The following is a 17,715-nucleotide window of genomic DNA, read 5'->3' on the forward strand; positions in this document are numbered from 1 at the left end:
TAAGAAAAGTACACTGATAGTTTCATATTCTGCATTGCAACTAATCTTTAAAAAACTACCACTTGTGAAACTTTGATATGATATCAAAGCATATTCATGATTACTTTTAAAAAGCTGTTAAATACACCTGTTTTTCAAACTACATATAAGTGAGGTGGGATTTTCTTCTTAAACCAAAACAAAAGTGTAACATATCAAATGCAGAAGCAGATATTAGAATCCAGCTATTTTCTATTAAGTTACACATTTGTTTTGCACAAGTGTAAAACAATGCCACTCCTAGGATAGTTTTTATAAAAAACAAAAACAAATAAAATGTTGGAGAAGATATAGAGAAGATGGAACTCTTGTTCACTGCTGCCAGGAACGTAAAATGGTACAAGTGCTGTGGGAAACATAGCGGCTCCTCAAAAAATTAAACACAGAATTACCATATGGATACTAATTCTAAGTATACATGCCAAAGAACTGAAAGGAGAGACTCCAACAGATGTGTGCACATCTATGGTCAGAGCAGTATTACTCAAAACAGCCAAAAGATGGAAACAACCCAAGTGATCATGGACAGGTGAATAAACAAACAACATCGATATACCACATATATCGATACAATGGAATATTAGTCAGCCTTGAAAAGGAAGAAAATTCTGACCTAAGTTATAACACGGATGAACCTTAAAAACATGCTAACTCAAATAAGCCAGTCACAAAAGAACAAAAACTGTAGGATTCCACTTGTAGGAGGTGCCTAATATAGTCAAAATCATAAAGACAGAAAGAATAGTGGTTACCAGAGATGGGAAAGAACATGAGGAGTTACTGTTTAATGGGTACAGAATTTCACTTTGGGATGATGAAAAAGATCTGGAGATGGATAATGGTAATGGCTGTACAACTATGTAAATGTTCTCAATGTCACTGAATTGTGCACTTAAAAATGATTAAAATGGTAAATTTTACATTATGTATATTTTACAACCATAAAAAAAAAATGAAGGAAAAAAAACAACAACCCACAATTCCACTTTCTTACTGATTTTTTTGGAGGAGTTTTGGAAAACAGTTATTTTTCATTAAAAATGTTATTTGTGCAGGTAATGAGTTTATTACTGTTTTCTTTTTACATAAATGAATACTTTAAAAATCCCCTAATTTTCATTTCTAATATGGTAAATATGGGTAGTTATAACCGACATAAACAGAAGCTCTTAGATCCTCAGTAATTTTTGCAAGGTAAAGGGGTCCTGAGACTAAAAAGTCTGAGAACGGCTGTCTTACACAAAATTTATTCTTCTCACACCTGCGTTATGTATCTTCATTTGTTGGTATAGCTGCATTTGAAGCTGTATCACTTGCAGCCTGCGGACTAAAAGGACAGTGTGAAATATGGTAAAAATCATATTAACTCTTTATAATTATTACTGTCCCTTGGATGCACCATAATTACAGGGACTGAGCAACACAAAGCTCCACACAGATGAGTGGCCATATACAATAGAAAACTGTCAAAAAGCTTAAATGCTGAACATTTTCCAAAGTAGTTTTATAAGTATCTAGCGAGAAACACATATTTCCTTTTTTTCTGTTGGATCTTCATTAGGATTTACAGTTCAAGGCTGAATTTGGGGATGGGGGTGGTAGAGGCATTGTTTCCGAAAACCACTCCATCTAGTGTATCCGTGCAAAGAATTTAATTCTCTCACCATCTTGCTACTGGTCTGTGGCAGAGGGGTGTGGCTTGGGAGCTAGGAAGCAATCCAAAACAGCAGCTGAGGCTGCCCCAAACCGTGTCCTAGCAATAATTTCCTCCATTTTGGGCCAAGTCAATTGGCCCCAGCAAGACGCCGAATGTTTTATGGGGAAGAGGTAAATAAAAAGGAAATTAGAAAGCATGGACCCAGATAAGCAGCAAAACCATAGCGGTTTCATCGCGCGTGTTTGTTAAACGATTTGTATGCTAATGATATGCGTGAGGGGCAAATCAGAATCGCTATTCCTGAGTCTACAGCTGCCGGCACTTTTAATAAGAGGTCCGCAGTTCTGGATGGGAGGCGGAAGTCAAACGATTTTCTTATCCGAACCATCTTTCTGCATTCATTTTGGGCCAGGCCTGTGACCAGTCTTGCTGGCTGCAGCTGAGACAGTCCCAAACAAAGGGGAATGGATGCCCTCCCGAGGGAGTGGAGGGAAAGGTGGCCCCAAGTGTCCGCGCCAGGTGTCCCTCAGGATAGAGCATGCGGGCCGCGGGGACGTAGAGTCCCAGGGGCGTCGGAGGGGTACGCTCGGGAAATGCTGAGCACAGGCACCTGGCACGGACGGGACCACGCCCGGCCCACAGCCAAGGTTAACCCGCGCACTGGAGGTACCTGTGGAGGCCTCGCACAGCCGAAAGGCACTGGGCGATCATGGGAGGGCCGAGAGGCGGCGGCGGCGGCGGGCGCGCTGTCGTCCGGTTTGGGGTGGGGGATGCGGGGCGCCGGGGAGCCGAGAGGCGGCCTAGCGGAGGAGGCAACAGCTGCGGCGGCGGCCAACCCTGTCCGCGCCCTCCCACGTGCGGCAGCCCCACGCCGGCGCCCACTTCGGCCCCGCCCCCCCGACTTGCAGCCCCGCCCCGCGCGCTGGCGCCGCCCGGGGGGCGGTTCAGGCGAGACCCAGTGGCCGGGAGCGGAGCGCGCAGCCGGGTGGGTTGAGGGGCGACGGCGGCCTGGGAGCCGGGGAAGTTTGGGCGACCGTGGGCAGTGCTGCGATCCGGAGCCAGGCTGAAGCCGGAGGACCAGGGGGCGGGCGTACCGGCTTACGGACGCCCCCGGGCCCGCTGCCACTGTCTCGCGTCCTCTCGCCTGGTAAGGGGCTTCTGTCTGGGATGGGTGCGTCTCCCCCTGGCCCAGATGGGGCCTGCACCGCGCACCCGCAGCAAACCCCGTCTGGGCCAAAACGAGGCCCGGGTAGAAAGGGAGGGAGAAGGAGGTCAATGTGCTCTGGGGAGAAAGGGAGAGAAGCCTGGAGGAGGTTGAGTATCTTCGTTTCTCCTCCTCACCCTCTCTGCCCCCCCCATTCTTTTTTTCACCTTCTGCCCTGGGGCCTTATTTAGTACTTGCAAGCCCATGGCCTAAAGACTGGGCTCGCCTTTAAAATAAGCCCAGAAATAATAAACATCCTGGCGGCGGGTACCACACCCTGGCTTTGGATTAGGGAACCTGGGGAACAGATGGATGATGCGATTTAGTGGAAATAAGCCATTAAGGCCGGCTGGCCTGCGCCACTGTTCGGAAGCGATAGTATTCCATGTGAATGAACATGACAGGGAGCTTCCAGCTTGTCCACGAGAGCACAGCTACTGCAGAGAGCACTGGTCGGTATGTAGTATCCATCGACTTAGGCAATGGTTTTCCGACATGTCTTGACTAAATAGAAATGCCATTTTTATTAAGAATGACATTCAATGGTTGAACACCCTTCCATTAATATATTTCCTCCTCAAATAACAGTCTAACCCTACAAAAGTTGGTGCACGGTAAATTATACATACATTTTTAAAAATCTCATGAAATAGAGGAAGATGCTCATTGTAGATCAGCTTCTGAGTCAGCAGTATGAAATCTCCCTCAACTTAGTACAGAGGCCTTTTGGGGATTTCTACATCTGTATCTATTCCCCTGTCTTGATCTGTATCTGTGCTATATATACTGTTAAGAGACAGTGAGATATTCAGTGAGAGTCTAAGCTTATGTTCTACATGTTTTGAGAAAAATTTTACTTTTGCAAGTTTTAACAATCTAATACTATTGGGTATAAGTGAAAATATGTAATACGTTACCATAACAACACTTTGTGTTCTCCTGACTCTTTAAAAAGAAGACTGAAGGTAATAGAGGTTCTGTTTTTGCTTTTTACTTTTGATGTAATTTATAATCTAGTTATTTATAACCTTCCTGACAGATTCTTTAACATAACTTGGATCGCTGTTTTCCATTTTTCTTATCAAGGAAAAGTGTTTAAGCTTTTAAAATGTCATCTATCAAGCACTTAGTTTATGCAGTTATTCGTTTCTTACGGGAACAAAGTCAGATGGATGTTTATACTTCAGATGAACAAGAAAGTTTGGAAGGTAGGCACCTGCTCTTTATGTTCATTTGTGTTATAATTGTAAACAAAGACTAAAATAGCTATAAGCCTGACTTTATGATCTATTATAACAAAATTAAAGTATTTTATTGCTCTTTCAAGAAGAGAGATTGTGTTTCCATTTTCTGAGGCTTGTTTTAACTAACAACACAATACGAGGACCGTGGTTCATTTACTGAACAACTGTTATGTGTCAGAACTATGCTGTTCATACTGTAGGGAATTTTTTCTCTACAGTAACTGTTAAGTTAGGATTATCCTCACTTAACAGATAATGAAATGAAACCAGATAGATTAAGTGACATAACAGTGGAATGTGGCCAAGTTGAGGTTTAAATCCTGGTTTTTACTCTGAAGATCTTGTCTCTTCCTAATAGGAAAGCATCCCATTTAGAATCAATATATGAAAATACCTTAGCCATCATAAAAGCAGTATGTAAAAGTGTAATAATTACATCACAATTAAGCTCTGACAACTTTCTATTTGGGGATTTGAAAATGAGAGGATTTCACTGTTGTTCTGTGTGAGCTTTAAATATTAGATTTGGTAATCTGTGAAGTTGAGCAGGACTTGGATGATAGCATCACGTGTTTCCTTGAACACCATCTTTTCTGCTTCACATTTATGCATTATAAAATTTAAATTCAGTATAACCATAACAGGGTAGAATTCTGCAGATGGGCTTATGGAGTTTGAATGAGTATAGCTTCCTTAAAGACTTAATTATTGCAATGAGACTACATTTGGGAGAATTTAATAGATTATAATACAATTTGATTTGCCATCTTGAAGCTATTCCTCCTATCAAGGGGATGCATCTATTAATTTCAATAAGCACTTTCATTGTGAATATGCTTTTAAGAGGTGGGGATGAAAATTGGGCATTTGCTCTAAATCTGCTTGCAATCTGGTGAGACACTGTCTTTCCAGGTGGCAGTGAGAGGAGTAGGTGACACACAGTTGGAGAGCATTGCAGTCGGTTCATTTCATAAGATCTTTTTGTCCTCCTTGGTGGTTAAACTATGTGAAGGTAAAGGTGACTGGTTATCTAAAGAAAACATTGGTTATGGTTGCTCAGTAGCAAACAGATAAAAGCAACCATTTAATAAAAGATGTTTCTTTTCCAATCGAAGGCAGTATAATACATCCTTCTAAGGGCCAGAAAGAGAATTGAGAGGTTTTTTAAAAATCAAGATGTTATGTCCTATTTTTAGGATGGTCTTCAGCCAAAAATATGTGCCTTCAGCTGTTTGTTATATATGGCAGTCAGAAATGGTGCCAATTGTTTTTGACCGACCCCTATTTTTGACTCTGTGAGTCTAATTTAATTGAGTATGAAATCATGTGGAGAAGTCTGCCCACCTTCTAGACATTTAAAAAAGCCCTAGAAAAGGAGCCGAAGTTCTAGTAACAGCCTTACCATAGTGGTAAGGTCTTATAGTCTTATCAGCTTTGAGCTTTTTCACCAGATAATGTCACCCACTCCTAACTGTTGTCACCTACTGACATCTGTTTTATGTGCTCCTGTTCCCTGTCACTCTCTCTAGTACTACTCTGTCTGAATTCTTGGCAATTGCAATCACCTCATAGGTGTTTCTTTCAGTTCTCTCAGCACTCTGTTCCTTGACCTCCTTGTCCTCTGGTGATCTCAACTACTCAGCCGCGTGGTCATACCCTAGACTAGTGGTTCTCAACTCAGGGTGATTTTGCAGTGTCTGGAGATGCTTTTAATTGTCACCACTGAGGGCTGGTATTACTGGCATCTAGTGGGTAGAGGCCATCGATACTGCTAAACATACTGTAATGCACAGGATGGCCCAAGAACAAAGTCCAAATTGTCAGTAGTGCCAAGGGTGAGAAACTCTTCCCTGGACCTTCTCATTATTGAAACTGCATTCTCTCCATAATCTCTGTTGTAAACATTTCACTTCCTGACCACTACTGCCTGTCTTTGCAGCTCATTCCCTCTATAATCCCTACCTCAACAATCTTTGACCCTGTGGTAGCTCCAGTCTGTTGATCTTTCTTTCACAACCCTCTTCTTACCTTGCTTAAATTCCATGGTTCATCATTATGTTCATGCCCTTGTATATCTCTCCCTTTCTTGTAAAACCCAACCTTGCTTAAATTCAGCTCTCCACCAACTGTGTGTTCTTATCCATGTGACTCTGTATAGATGGAACAACACATACAACTTTGCTGATTGGTCCCACTTTGAATTCATGACCATGAGCCTCAAGTGGACATTTAATGCTGCCTGGCAATCACACTGTCTCTTCCAAGTTCGTTCATACTTTTGCTCTCATAGACCACTACTTTAACACTTTCTCCTGTCTTCTCAAACCCTCAAACCTCTTCCCCTGTACTCACTTTTAGTTGATGACCTTGCTTCTTACTCCACCAAGAGAATTAAAGTAATAAGAAAATAATTTCCACAGGCTCCCCCTGCCCCCTCTATCCACACACCAGCATCTACACCCCCACACACTCTGCCTGCCTGCCTAGCTATTACCATATGCCATGGACTAAATATTTGTGTTTTCTCAAAATTCATATGTTGAAACCTAATGCCCATTGTGATGGTATTAGGAGGTGGGGCCTTCATGATTGGGATTAGTGCTCTTATAAGAGACCCCAGAGAGCTCCTTTGCTCCCACCATGTGAGGACGCAGTGAAGAGGCACCATCTGGGAACCAGAAAACAGGTCCTCACTAGACACTGAATTTGCTAGTACCTTGATCTTGGACTTCCCAGCCTTCAGAACTTTGAGATATAAATTTCTGTTGTTTATAAGCCACCTAGTCTATGGTGTTCTGTTGGAGCAGCCCAAACAGACTAAGACACCATAGATGAACCATCCATTGTCTTTTCTAAATGAAACCTCTCTACTGGCACACTGGATCTGATTCTGTCCTGTCTCACCTACTCCGGGATATCACTCGAGTTATTCTGCCCTTCTTGTCTTACATCAGCAAATCTTCACTCTGTCCTGGATCATTTCTATCAGAATATACTTTTCATTATTTCTCCCTTCTTAAAAAAGCAAAAACAGCAGCTAATTACTCTTGCCTTATTAGCCCCCTGCTTCCAAACTACTGCCTACTTTTATTGTCCTCCCTTTTTGCTGGAAAACTCTTTGAAAGAATTGTATATATTTGCTTTTAAAAATTCCTCTCCTGGGGCGCCTGGGTGGCTCAGTCATTAAGCGTCTGCCTTTGGCTCAGGTCATGATCCCGGGGTCCTGGGATCAAGCCCCGCTTCAGGCTCCCTGCTCAGCGGGGAGTCTGCTTCTCCCTCTCTGTCTCCCTCTCCATCTCCCTCTGTTTGCTCGCTTGCTCTCTCTCTCAAATAAATAAATAAAATATTAAAAAAAAAATTCCTCTCCTAGTCTTTCTTTCTTTCTTTCTTTTTTTTTTTATTTACGACAGAGAGAGACACAGCGAGAGAGGGAACACAAGCAAGCTCCATCTCCTTTACTAGTTTCTCTTCCTTTCCCTGACCTGGAGTGCCCAGGGTCCAGTGCTTGATCTTCTTCTCTTCACTATCTATACTCACTTTTTTTATGGTATCATTCAGTTTCTTGGCATTCAGTCAAGACCTTCCTTCTGAACTGCAGATTTTTATATCCAACTGCCTACTAGATATCTCTGCTTCTATGTCTAATAGGCATCTCAAACTGAACATTTCCAAGACTGAACTCCTGATCCTCCCACCCAAAATCTGTTCCCTATCTCAGTTGATGGCAACTCTGTCTTTTCAGTTGCTTAGGCCCAAAATTTGGGCATCATTCTGGACTCTTTTCTCTCAGACTGTGCATTTAATCATTTAATTAATCCTGTTGGCTGTACCTTCAAAATATATCTAGAGTCTTACCATTTCCTCCCACCTGCACTTATGTCACCCCTGGGTAGAATTAAGTGTTTCTCATCTGTTTTAATGTAGTAGCCTCTAACTAGTCTGTCTGCTTCTGTTCTTGCAGCTTTGTTGAATATTCCCAACACAACCGCCAGTGATCTTTTAAAACAGAGTAGGTCAGGGGCGCCTGGCTGGCTCAGTCAGTAGACCATGTGACTCTTGGTCTTGGGTTTGTAAGTTCAAGCCCCACGTTGGGTGTAGAGATTACTTAAAAATAAAATCTTTAAAAAATTTTAAAAAAGTAAAACAGTATGTCAGATTCTATCATTTCTCCACTCAAAATCTTGCAGGGACTTCTCATGTTACTTAGTCATGGTTTAAAGGATTTATATAATTTGGACTTCTGTGATGTGTTGTTCACAGACTCTTCCCCTTTCTCATTTGTCTTGAGCCAAATTAGCTTCCTAACTCTGAATACACGACATCCTCTTTCCTAAAGGCTTCTGTTGTAGTTGTTTTTTGCTGCTTAGATTGTTATTCCTCCAGATAATGGTAATAGCCCCCATCTCCTTTGAGTCTTTTGACTCAAGTCTGAGTCTCAGATCTCTTTTCTGAAGGAGGCCTATGCTGGGCACTCTTGCATCTGCAGCCTGCTTCCCTGCTCTGCTCTCCATACTTGCGTCTCTTCGCCCTGCTCTACTTTTTATGGCTTATAGCCTACCTCTCCACCCCTGCCCCAAAAGGTCAGCCCCAAGAGGTCAGGGATTTTTTCTCTTTTATTCACTGATATATCTGAAGCATGTAGAAAATTGCCTGACACTTGGTAGGTGCTCAATAAGTATTTGTTGAATTGAATTGATGAATTGAGTCAAGTGATCCTGGGCCTATCACTCAGTTGGTCTGTATCTTAATTTCTCAGTCTGTTAGGTGAAGCTGTCTGCCTCCTCTCCATCTGATAGATTCGTTAAGAGAATCAGAATCAGTGATGGCAGGTACCTAGCATATGGTAGCTTTTGAATAAAGTGCTGTACAGATGGGATATGGTAGTGTTGAATAGAACTCTTCACTTGCCCTGCTCCTCATCAGTACCAAATGCACTATTATTGTTTGTTGTTAAAGTGGAACAATAATTATATACAGTATCTGTTTATATTTGTATGACTTATTCTTGAGTATGACCTCCTGAAAGGAGGATCAAATGTAATAATCCTTGTTTCATACATGAGAATCTTGAGGTAAAATAAGATAAATTATTGCACCTAGGTTATTTGATTTTTTTTGATTGGATGAAAAATGATAACGAGGTAGTCCTGAGTTCTTGTCATACTACCCCCCTCCCAAATCTCCCCCCCCACCCCCGCCACTACTGCCTACTCTTTTTGTGTTCCTTTTGCTGGAAAACTCTTCGAAAGAGCTGTCTGTACTTGCCTTTTCTAATTCCTCTCCTGTTCTTTTTTGAACCTATTCCAGTTGGGCCTTTGCCTCAGTCTTTCCACCCACACCATCATCATCAAGGCTAAACACTTTGGCAGCTGGATTTACCTATCAAACAATTCTGTTTACCTATATAAGGAGTCTAAAATAGTCAAACGCGTAGAATCAGGGAGTACAGTGATAGTTGCCAGGGGCTGGGGAAGGAGAAAATAGGGAGGTGATGGTCAGAGGGTACAAAGTTTCAGTTATGCAAGATAATTAAGTTCTGAGGACTTACTAGTCTGCCTGGTGCCTATCACCAACTGTGTTCTGTACTAAAAGTTTGGTAAGAAGGTAGATCTAGGTTAAGTGTTCTTACTACACATGTACACACGAGAATAAAGGTGGTGAGAGGAAACTTTGGGAGGTGATGAGTATGTCTCCGGCCTCAACGGTGGTGATGGTTTCATGGGTGTATACTTATCCCCAAACTCATGGAGTTATAGACATTAATATGAACAGCTTTTTATTTATTTTATTTATTTATTTTTTTAAAAGATTTTATTTATTTGACAGAGAGAGACACAGCGAGAGAGGGAACACAAGCAGGGGGAACGGGAGAGGGAGAAGCAGGCTCCCCGCGGAGCAGGGAGCCGGATGCGGGGCTCGATCCCAGGACCCTGGGATTGTGACCTGAGCCGAAGGCAGACACTTAACGACGGAGCCACCCAGGCGCCCCACGGACAGCTTTTTATATGTCAACCATACCTCAGTAAAGTGGTTTGAAAAAACACAGGCCAAATAATTGTGTTTAAAACAAAACAGCCACCTCCTTTAATGATATTTAATTGTGTCTATTATGTACCAGATCTGTGTTTTAAGATTAGTGGCAGCACAGATAAAGGAGCTGGACTGAATTTCCTCAACAGGATAGAGCATAAAAATCCCTCAGTTACCACATGGACTTTCCACCTGTCAGTGTTTAGCAGTAAAGTTACATACTGTGGGTTTTGGTTACGGACTTGATTGTGTACTATCCCTCTTTCCCATGGCCATGCATTAATGTTTTGGAGGGGAGAAGTGCTTTTCTCTACAGATTTTATTGTTGTTATTTCCTCTGTAATTAAACTATTACTTCCACTGTAAACAAAGACGTAGATTAAATTTATTGAACACCTATTATTTGCCAGATCTGTTAAAGTCAGAGATGAGTTAGATACAGTCCTTATCCTCAGGGACACTCTAATGTGGGAGACAGACGTTTAAACGCATGTAATATAGTATGATAAGTTCAATAATAGAAACAGGTACCAACAACATGGCACATAAAGGCAATGACCATTCTGATCAGGGAGGAAAGATACTGATCCAGAATAAATATATACACATAAACACACACGTATATTTACCATTATTATTATTGTTGTTGTTTACATTGACTGTCTTCATGGCGATGGGAGCCTGTTTCCTTGTGGCCCAGTGTTTTTAGTGCTGATACAGACTGAAGTTTGAGAACAGCTGCTTGGCAAGAATAGAAATTGAGAGAATGAGGAATGAGTAAACAGTGGATTATGTTCTATGTAAAAGACACTCTGATTTCTTATACTTGGTAACTTAGTTGCTTATTCAGTCCCTTTTCTAAGGAGGATTGTTCTCTGGATAGAAAAAATAATAGTATTTCTTTTGTGACAGAGGTATTTTTCTCAAGACCACAATTAATACATAATGTATCTTTTAAAAGTCATACACAAATATAAGTGAATGTATAATAAATCAGACAGAGGAAGATGAATACTGTATGATCTCTCTTATATATGGAAGCTAATAAACAAACCAACCAAGCACATAGATAGAAGAGATTGGTGGTTGTCAGAGGTGGGGAGCGGGGTGAGAGAAGTGGGTGAACTGTTTTTTTGTTGTTTTTAACTTAAATATATTGAATACAAATAATAAAAAGTCCTCCACAAATATAAGTGAATCTCTTCCACACTGTCTGGAAGTACACTGGACACTTGGGCTTCATTCTCATCTTGTGGAACCGGGAGAGAATTCCTTTTCAAAGGAGAGCATCCTCAAGATGAGAATCTGCCTCCATTCCCCTCCGTGAGTACTCGTAGAAATGACAGGATAGCTTTCTTTCCTGTAATTGCCCTGGTTTGGACCCCTTGTTTGTTTAGATCATTTAAGTGGGAACCCTCCCTGATCTGAGGGGTAATTTCCTTTACTCTGTCATGTAGCTGGTACATGTTTCTTTTGGTGAACTTATTATACTGTATTACATGCATTTAACTGTCTCCCACATTAGACTGTCTCTGAGGATAAGGCCTGCATCTTATTCCCTGTCTAATTCATTCTCAGCATTCCTACCAGAGTTTTGGTTCTAAACACAAATCCAGTTATAATATTCTTCACTGAATTTTTTAATGGCTCTCCATTTGCCTGTAGTGTAAAGTGCACATTCTTTGAGAACGTTATATAAGGTGCCTTGTCATCCAACAACAGACTTGCTTTCTAGCATAATCTCCCACCATGTCTTTCCATCCCGTCTGTACCCTGGCCACATCAGTTTTCTCGTCATACACCAAATGCAGATGACGCACCTATCACCATTTAACATTCCATGTATTTTTCTGCTTGTCTGCCACCTTCTCTTAAATGTTAAGCTTCATCACATGGATAGCGATTTTTGTCCTCAGATTAACTGCTATCTTTCTATCACCTTAGAACAGCACCTTGCACATAGTAGGTGCTTGGGGTAAATTTGCAGGCATGAATGAATTTTTTAAAGCCCACCTATTTTCACCTAAGTAAATATGCCAGGATTAATATTTAGTGCCTCCTATGAGCCAGAATTTGTTTCTGTTACTATTTTTGGTCAGGTTGAGAATTCTGTTTCTCACATTGAAAAAGAAGATGTTTTTGTTTGTTTTATTCAAGGCGTTAGATCATTGGTGGTTAATCAGATATTGGCAGAGAGGAGTCAGTTGTTGTTAATGACTTGCTTTAATAAGAATATGATGTAATGGATATATTGAGAAATTATATTCTAGGTAACATTTTTCCTTAAGTAAGGAATAAAAAATCAAGTTGTCTTCCCTCAGCAGCTGGTCTATAAACAGAAATCTCTATGTAGCTGAACCATTTAGTTTTTCCTTATGTTCTCTGATCATAAATACTGAATTACCACAGATTGCACTGAGTGCAGATTTCTACCAGAAAAAAAGGTCGTTTCTTTTTTTAGGTTGCTAATTTTTTTTTCACTATTCAAATTTATTTCAAGTTGCAATTCAGTGCTTGGAGACAGTTTTTAAAATCAGCCCAGAAGATACCCATCTAGCAGTTTCACAGCCTTTGACAGAAATGTTCACCAATTCCTTCTGTAAGGTAAGCTGTCACTGTTTTCTCATTAGTATCTGATTTAAGTCTGACTATGATAATTATGTTGAGTTGTTAACATTTGAGCTGCTAGGCCTTTACGTAACTAACTTCTTTCTGGGTGTAAGTTAGATAGTCCACATGGATGTTACTGGGGACCTAAAATATAATTTTAACATGCTTTAGATTTTCATATTAGTAGCTATTCATATCCTCTCACCTTCTTTTATATTTAATGATATGTCTTAGTTGCTTTTTATGTCCTTTATAGTATCTGAGCATTTTTAGATTTTTGACATGGAATACAAGTTAAAAACAAAATTTTCCTGTTTACGAAGCAACTATGTAAAAACAGATTCATCAGGAATTGAATCATCATTTTGAAGCAGATTTCGTCAAATTTGGCCATTGATAGGGCTCTTTAAAACAGGGGAAGGCTCAAGGTCATTGTGCAAAAAGTAATGCCGAAAACCAAGTTTTCTGATATCCCTGCTCTCGAGAACTGTTTATAATGGTCTCTGGTTTCTGGCCTTTTCAGGGAACATGGACCATAAAATTGCCTGGAAAAAAAAATTTTTTTAAAAACAGTTTTATTTATTTATTGATTGATTTTTAGAGATTAGCATAAGCAGGGAGCAGTGAGGGGTAGAAGGAGAGGGAGAGAGAGAGAATCTTAAGCAGGCTCCATGCCTAGTGCGGAGCCCCATGGAGGGTTCAGTCTCAGAACCCTGAGATCATGACCTGAGCCAAAATCAAGAGTCTGACATTTAACCAACTGAGCCACCCAGGCGTCCCTTAAACTGTCTGAAAAAATTTAAGGTTACTGACTTTAGGGCCTCAGGGTGACCTCCCCTGTGTTTTTTCATTACATTTCGGTGCCTCATGAACTCCTTTTGTTATTCTAGTTCTGTATTCAAGCTTCAACACGGAATGAGGAACTGAGGCGAGAGGCTAAAGCATGTAGTGTATGCTTCAGCCTGGCAGGGACATTGCTGAGACTACCACATTGACTGTTTCTAGAACTTGTTGGAGTTGCAATGAAGTTGGCAATTTGGCAGTATACTGTTCTCTCTTTCTGTACTTAGAAAAAAGAATAGTGCAGTTATCAGACAGATGAATTCTAATTCTATGACAAAGATGTAAGGAGATAGTAACATGTCTATGGGTCCCCATCAGAGAATTCCTCTTTGCTTTGCTTTGGTTGCTGTGGTTCTTTGATTGTCTGGGCTTCTGGCCTCCTTAGGGAACCCCGTTTCAGTGGCTGGATATGCCCATGGTTGAAGCTGACTTTATTTAACTCCTAGATGCCCAAGAGGCCTGTGCTTGAGACAACATTTGGATTTGCTCATTCCTTAGCTTCTGTCACTGTTGACCTAATACTAAAGAGATCAGAACTTTTTCTTCACCTCCCAGTAGGCTCAAATTGACTTTTGCATTCTGTTTAAGTAGGGCTCTGTTTTCTTTCTCTCTTACTATTTCCCTCTGATTATATTTAATTGTAAAAATTTTTTACTTACTATTTTTAAAATATAATTTCCTGGAACTGGCTCCATTGTGTATCTGCATAGTGTTATCTGTGGTGTCAGTTCTTTGTTATTCCTATTTAACAGCAGCAACTTCATCACATACGTGTTTGTTAGCAGAGTACCTCAGAGAGAGTCTCAAACTTGCCCGAAGCAGCATCAAAATTATTATAATTAAAGAAATTATTTGTCTCTATTCAGCCTTCAAAAAGAATGAAATCTTGCCATTTGCAACGACGTGGATGGAGCTAGAGGGTATTATGCTCAGCGAAATAAGTCAGTCAGAGAAAGACAGAGACCATATGATCTCTCTCATGTGTGGAATTTAAGAAGTATACAAACAAGCAAAGGATAAAAAAAAGAGAGACAAACCCAGAAACAGACTCTTCGCTATAGAGAACACACTGAGGGTCACCAGAGGGGTGGAGGGTGGGGGGTGGGTGAAACAGGTGATGGGTTAAGGAGGGCACTTGTGGTGAGTACCAGGTAATGTATGGAATTATTGAATCACTATATTGTACAGCTGAAACTAATATAATACTGTATGTTAACTAACTGGAATTAAAATAAAAACTTCAGAAAAAAAGAAATTATTCGTCTCACCAAGTGTCCTTGGTTGTTATGTTGGTCATTTTAGTTTTAGGATACTGCTCTTGTGTTTTTCCTCCCCAGTTAAGTTTATATACTAAATGGATTCATTCCTTTTATATAAAGTAGATAACCCTCGTCCCCACATTATGGGCTGCTCAAATGTATTCAGTGAATATGAGAATTAGTTTTCAAAGATCTAAAACTGTGGCAATTTCATTAAAATAATTCAGAAGGATTTAGACAGAATGGATTAGAGTCCATTTATCAATATGCCATTTTTTGTGACTCAAAAAAGCCACTTTCCCCCCCATGCATTAAATGCCCAGCCTTGTTAGAAGATGTGAAATGGAAGAAACCCTGACAGCAAGTACTGCAGGGCAGTCCTGTGTCCTTGAACTACACTTACATCCTAGGAGACCATAGTCAGTTTTAAGTAGGGACCTCTACTTACAAGGATTCCCATTTCGATTCTGTACTTTTTTATTCCTCCGATACTTTGTTTAGAAAAACTGATTAGTAGAGAAAGATTACAAAAAATAAGAACTCATGTACTTGATGAATGATTTTATACTTGTGAAAATTTTTGTGTAATTAGAGAAGTATATTTCCATCATTAGAGTTATCAAGTTCTGTGAAACCTTAATCAAGACAAAGAACATGGTGGACATATTCTAAATGTAGTACAGAGGTATATTAGTTACAAATTATGTTTTCTTGAAAACTATAGATTTACTCATGAACTTCAGAGTCAAGTGTAAAAGCACAATTTAAAAAAGATCTTTCAAAAATGGAAAAATGCATTGTGTTCCCAGTGCCACTCAAGATATTTCTGCGTGTGCCTTTGGTTTGAACCTTATGAATGCAAAGGAGGTTTGAGGATGATAGTAACTACTGAAAATAGGAAATTTACATTGTTTTTTAATTTTATGATGAAATTAATATATGTCCATTGTTTAAAAAAATTTGGTCAACGTGGAAAGATATAAAGAAGAGACTGAAAATTTTACCTCCAAATATTACAGTTAACCTTTTGTGTTAGACTTTTCCTGTCTTTGTTTTTTAGCCTGTGTGCATGTGTATGTGTTTGTGCACATATTTAAATAATAGGATCATATTATTAATGCTTCTTTTTGTAAACTGTGAATTTGACGTACTAGGATATTTCTTTGAATATTAAACATTATGTTTCAAGATTTTCACTAATATAAACAATCTCTTGAACATATTTCTATTCCTAGTCTTTGTATACTGGTTAGCTATTTATTTATTTATTTTACCAGAATTTAATAGAATTTATTAGGAATTTCAGAAAAACAAAGCTTCATGACTATAGCTAATACATAATCTGGATAACAAAATATCCTGTTTTTATTTTTAAATATAATGAATTTATTTCCAACAGCATGTTCATTTAAAAACAGTGAAGCATTTCCATTCACTAAAAATGTATTTGTCAATAAAATACATAATAAACTTGTAGCATAAATGTAAACTAGTCAATTTATTTCCATTACCCATGTTATCATTTGCCTTTATTTTATGGTTATAGTATTTTAAGTATACTGATTATTTATATTTGTTGTGCATGAAGTAGAATTTTTTGATCTCAGAAAAGCAAGTAAAAAAATTTGATTCACAGTAGCCCATTATTTTCTAGAGAAATTCTACATATTCATTTTTCTAATAAAAGTATGTATGAGAGGATTTTTACCCTATTTCTTTCTAACCCGTTTATTTACAAGTTAAATTTCATTACACGTAATTACAGATGAGTTACTGTAATACAGTTATTCATTATTGTTTATAGTTCTGTGGGATGACTCTTTTATATAGCTAAATGGAAATACATTGATTTTTATTTAATTTCAGAATGACATTCTGCCTCTCTCAAACTCAGTGCCTGAAGATGTGGGAAAAGCTGACCAATTAAAAGATGAAGGTGAGGATTTCATAGAGAAATTACTTATTTAGTAAAACTTTCTGAAACTCTGGAGAAAATGACTCTGTCAGTTGATAAGAATCTGGTTTATACTGCCAAGACTGGATTGTCATAAGACCACATGGTATTTGTGAAACAGAGATAAATGTAATAGGGAAGAAGCCTAGAAACATAGAATGGCTTGTGAGCAATATAGTTATGCTTTGCTTCAAGAGAAGCAGATCTGTTGTGAATAAAACTTGGAAAACAAGTAACTTAAGGGGTGATTACTTATAACTGAATTTGCTATGTGTACTCTAGGATCCCAAATTATTTTTATGCTTAAAGAGATGAAAATAATTTTCAGTATTATTTTAACTCTTGTATATTTAGTGTTTTTGAGTTCTTTGAAATTTGTTAATGCATGTATATGGCACTTAAGTATTAGCTAGCACATTTAATTACTATATTACTACATCTTCTAATAGTGGCTCTTGAAGCATTCTTGGTTCTAATAAATAAGTCACTGTTGAGGATCTGTGTTCAATTTTTCTATCATGTCATTTATGTTAAGCTATAGAGGAGAGTCAGGTCAGGCATACAAGATTTGTACTAAGAAACTGGGGAGCAGTTTTGATACTAGCAGTGAATGAGAGCCAAGAAATTCCCTGTCCTATAGGCAGAGAGTTATTAGGGAATATGCCGTGTTCCGAAGCTATACAAAATTGGTTCAGAACCATTTTTTTGGACTTTTCCCTACACTGAAGGAGGTAGTTTTTCTTTACACTGAAGAAGGTAGTTTAGTTATTAAAAAAAAATAGTTGGTGTCTAAAGTGGTAGATATGGAAGAGAGAATGCTTTTCCTATTCCTCAGGCCTTAACCTCTCTATTAAATTTATAAATACGTACCTATA

At 39.2% G+C, this 17,715-nt stretch overlaps 2 protein-coding genes across 6 annotated transcripts in view; one reads left to right on the forward strand and one right to left on the reverse strand.

Moving 5' to 3' along the window:
• The window catches only part of NLN (neurolysin), a 93,588-nt gene extending 91,000 nt beyond the window's left edge, over positions 1-2,588 (reverse strand). The window contains exon 1 of one of the 2 annotated variants that reach the window (XM_081825694.1): positions 2,367-2,588. In XM_081825694.1, coding sequence (XP_081681820.1) covers positions 2,367-2,407 — 41 coding nt within the window. In that variant the 5' untranslated portion in view covers positions 2,408-2,588. Of the gene's footprint in view, positions 1-2,081; positions 2,252-2,366 lie in introns of those variants that run through there. The other variant, XM_081825695.1, reaches the window with a different exon arrangement.
• The window catches only part of SGTB (small glutamine rich tetratricopeptide repeat co-chaperone beta), a 43,937-nt gene continuing 28,022 nt past the window's right edge, over positions 1,801-17,715 (forward strand). For 2 of the 4 annotated variants that reach the window (XM_081825703.1, XM_081825706.1), the window contains exons 1-4: positions 2,657-2,843; positions 3,987-4,108; positions 12,675-12,778; positions 16,753-16,822. In XM_081825703.1, the coding sequence (XP_081681829.1) occupies positions 4,009-4,108; positions 12,675-12,778; positions 16,753-16,822 (274 nt within the window). In that variant the 5' untranslated portion in view covers positions 2,657-2,843; positions 3,987-4,008. Of the gene's footprint in view, positions 1,867-2,263; positions 2,363-2,656; positions 2,844-3,986; positions 4,109-12,674; positions 12,779-16,752; positions 16,823-17,715 lie in introns of those variants that run through there. The other 2 variants (XM_081825704.1, XM_081825705.1) reach the window with 2 other exon arrangements.

This window comes from Leptonychotes weddellii, chromosome 7 (genome assembly GCF_054177405.1).
Source record: "Leptonychotes weddellii isolate Sample4059 chromosome 7, ASM5417740v2, whole genome shotgun sequence".
NCBI classification, from domain to species: Eukaryota; Metazoa; Chordata; class Mammalia; order Carnivora; family Phocidae; genus Leptonychotes; species Leptonychotes weddellii.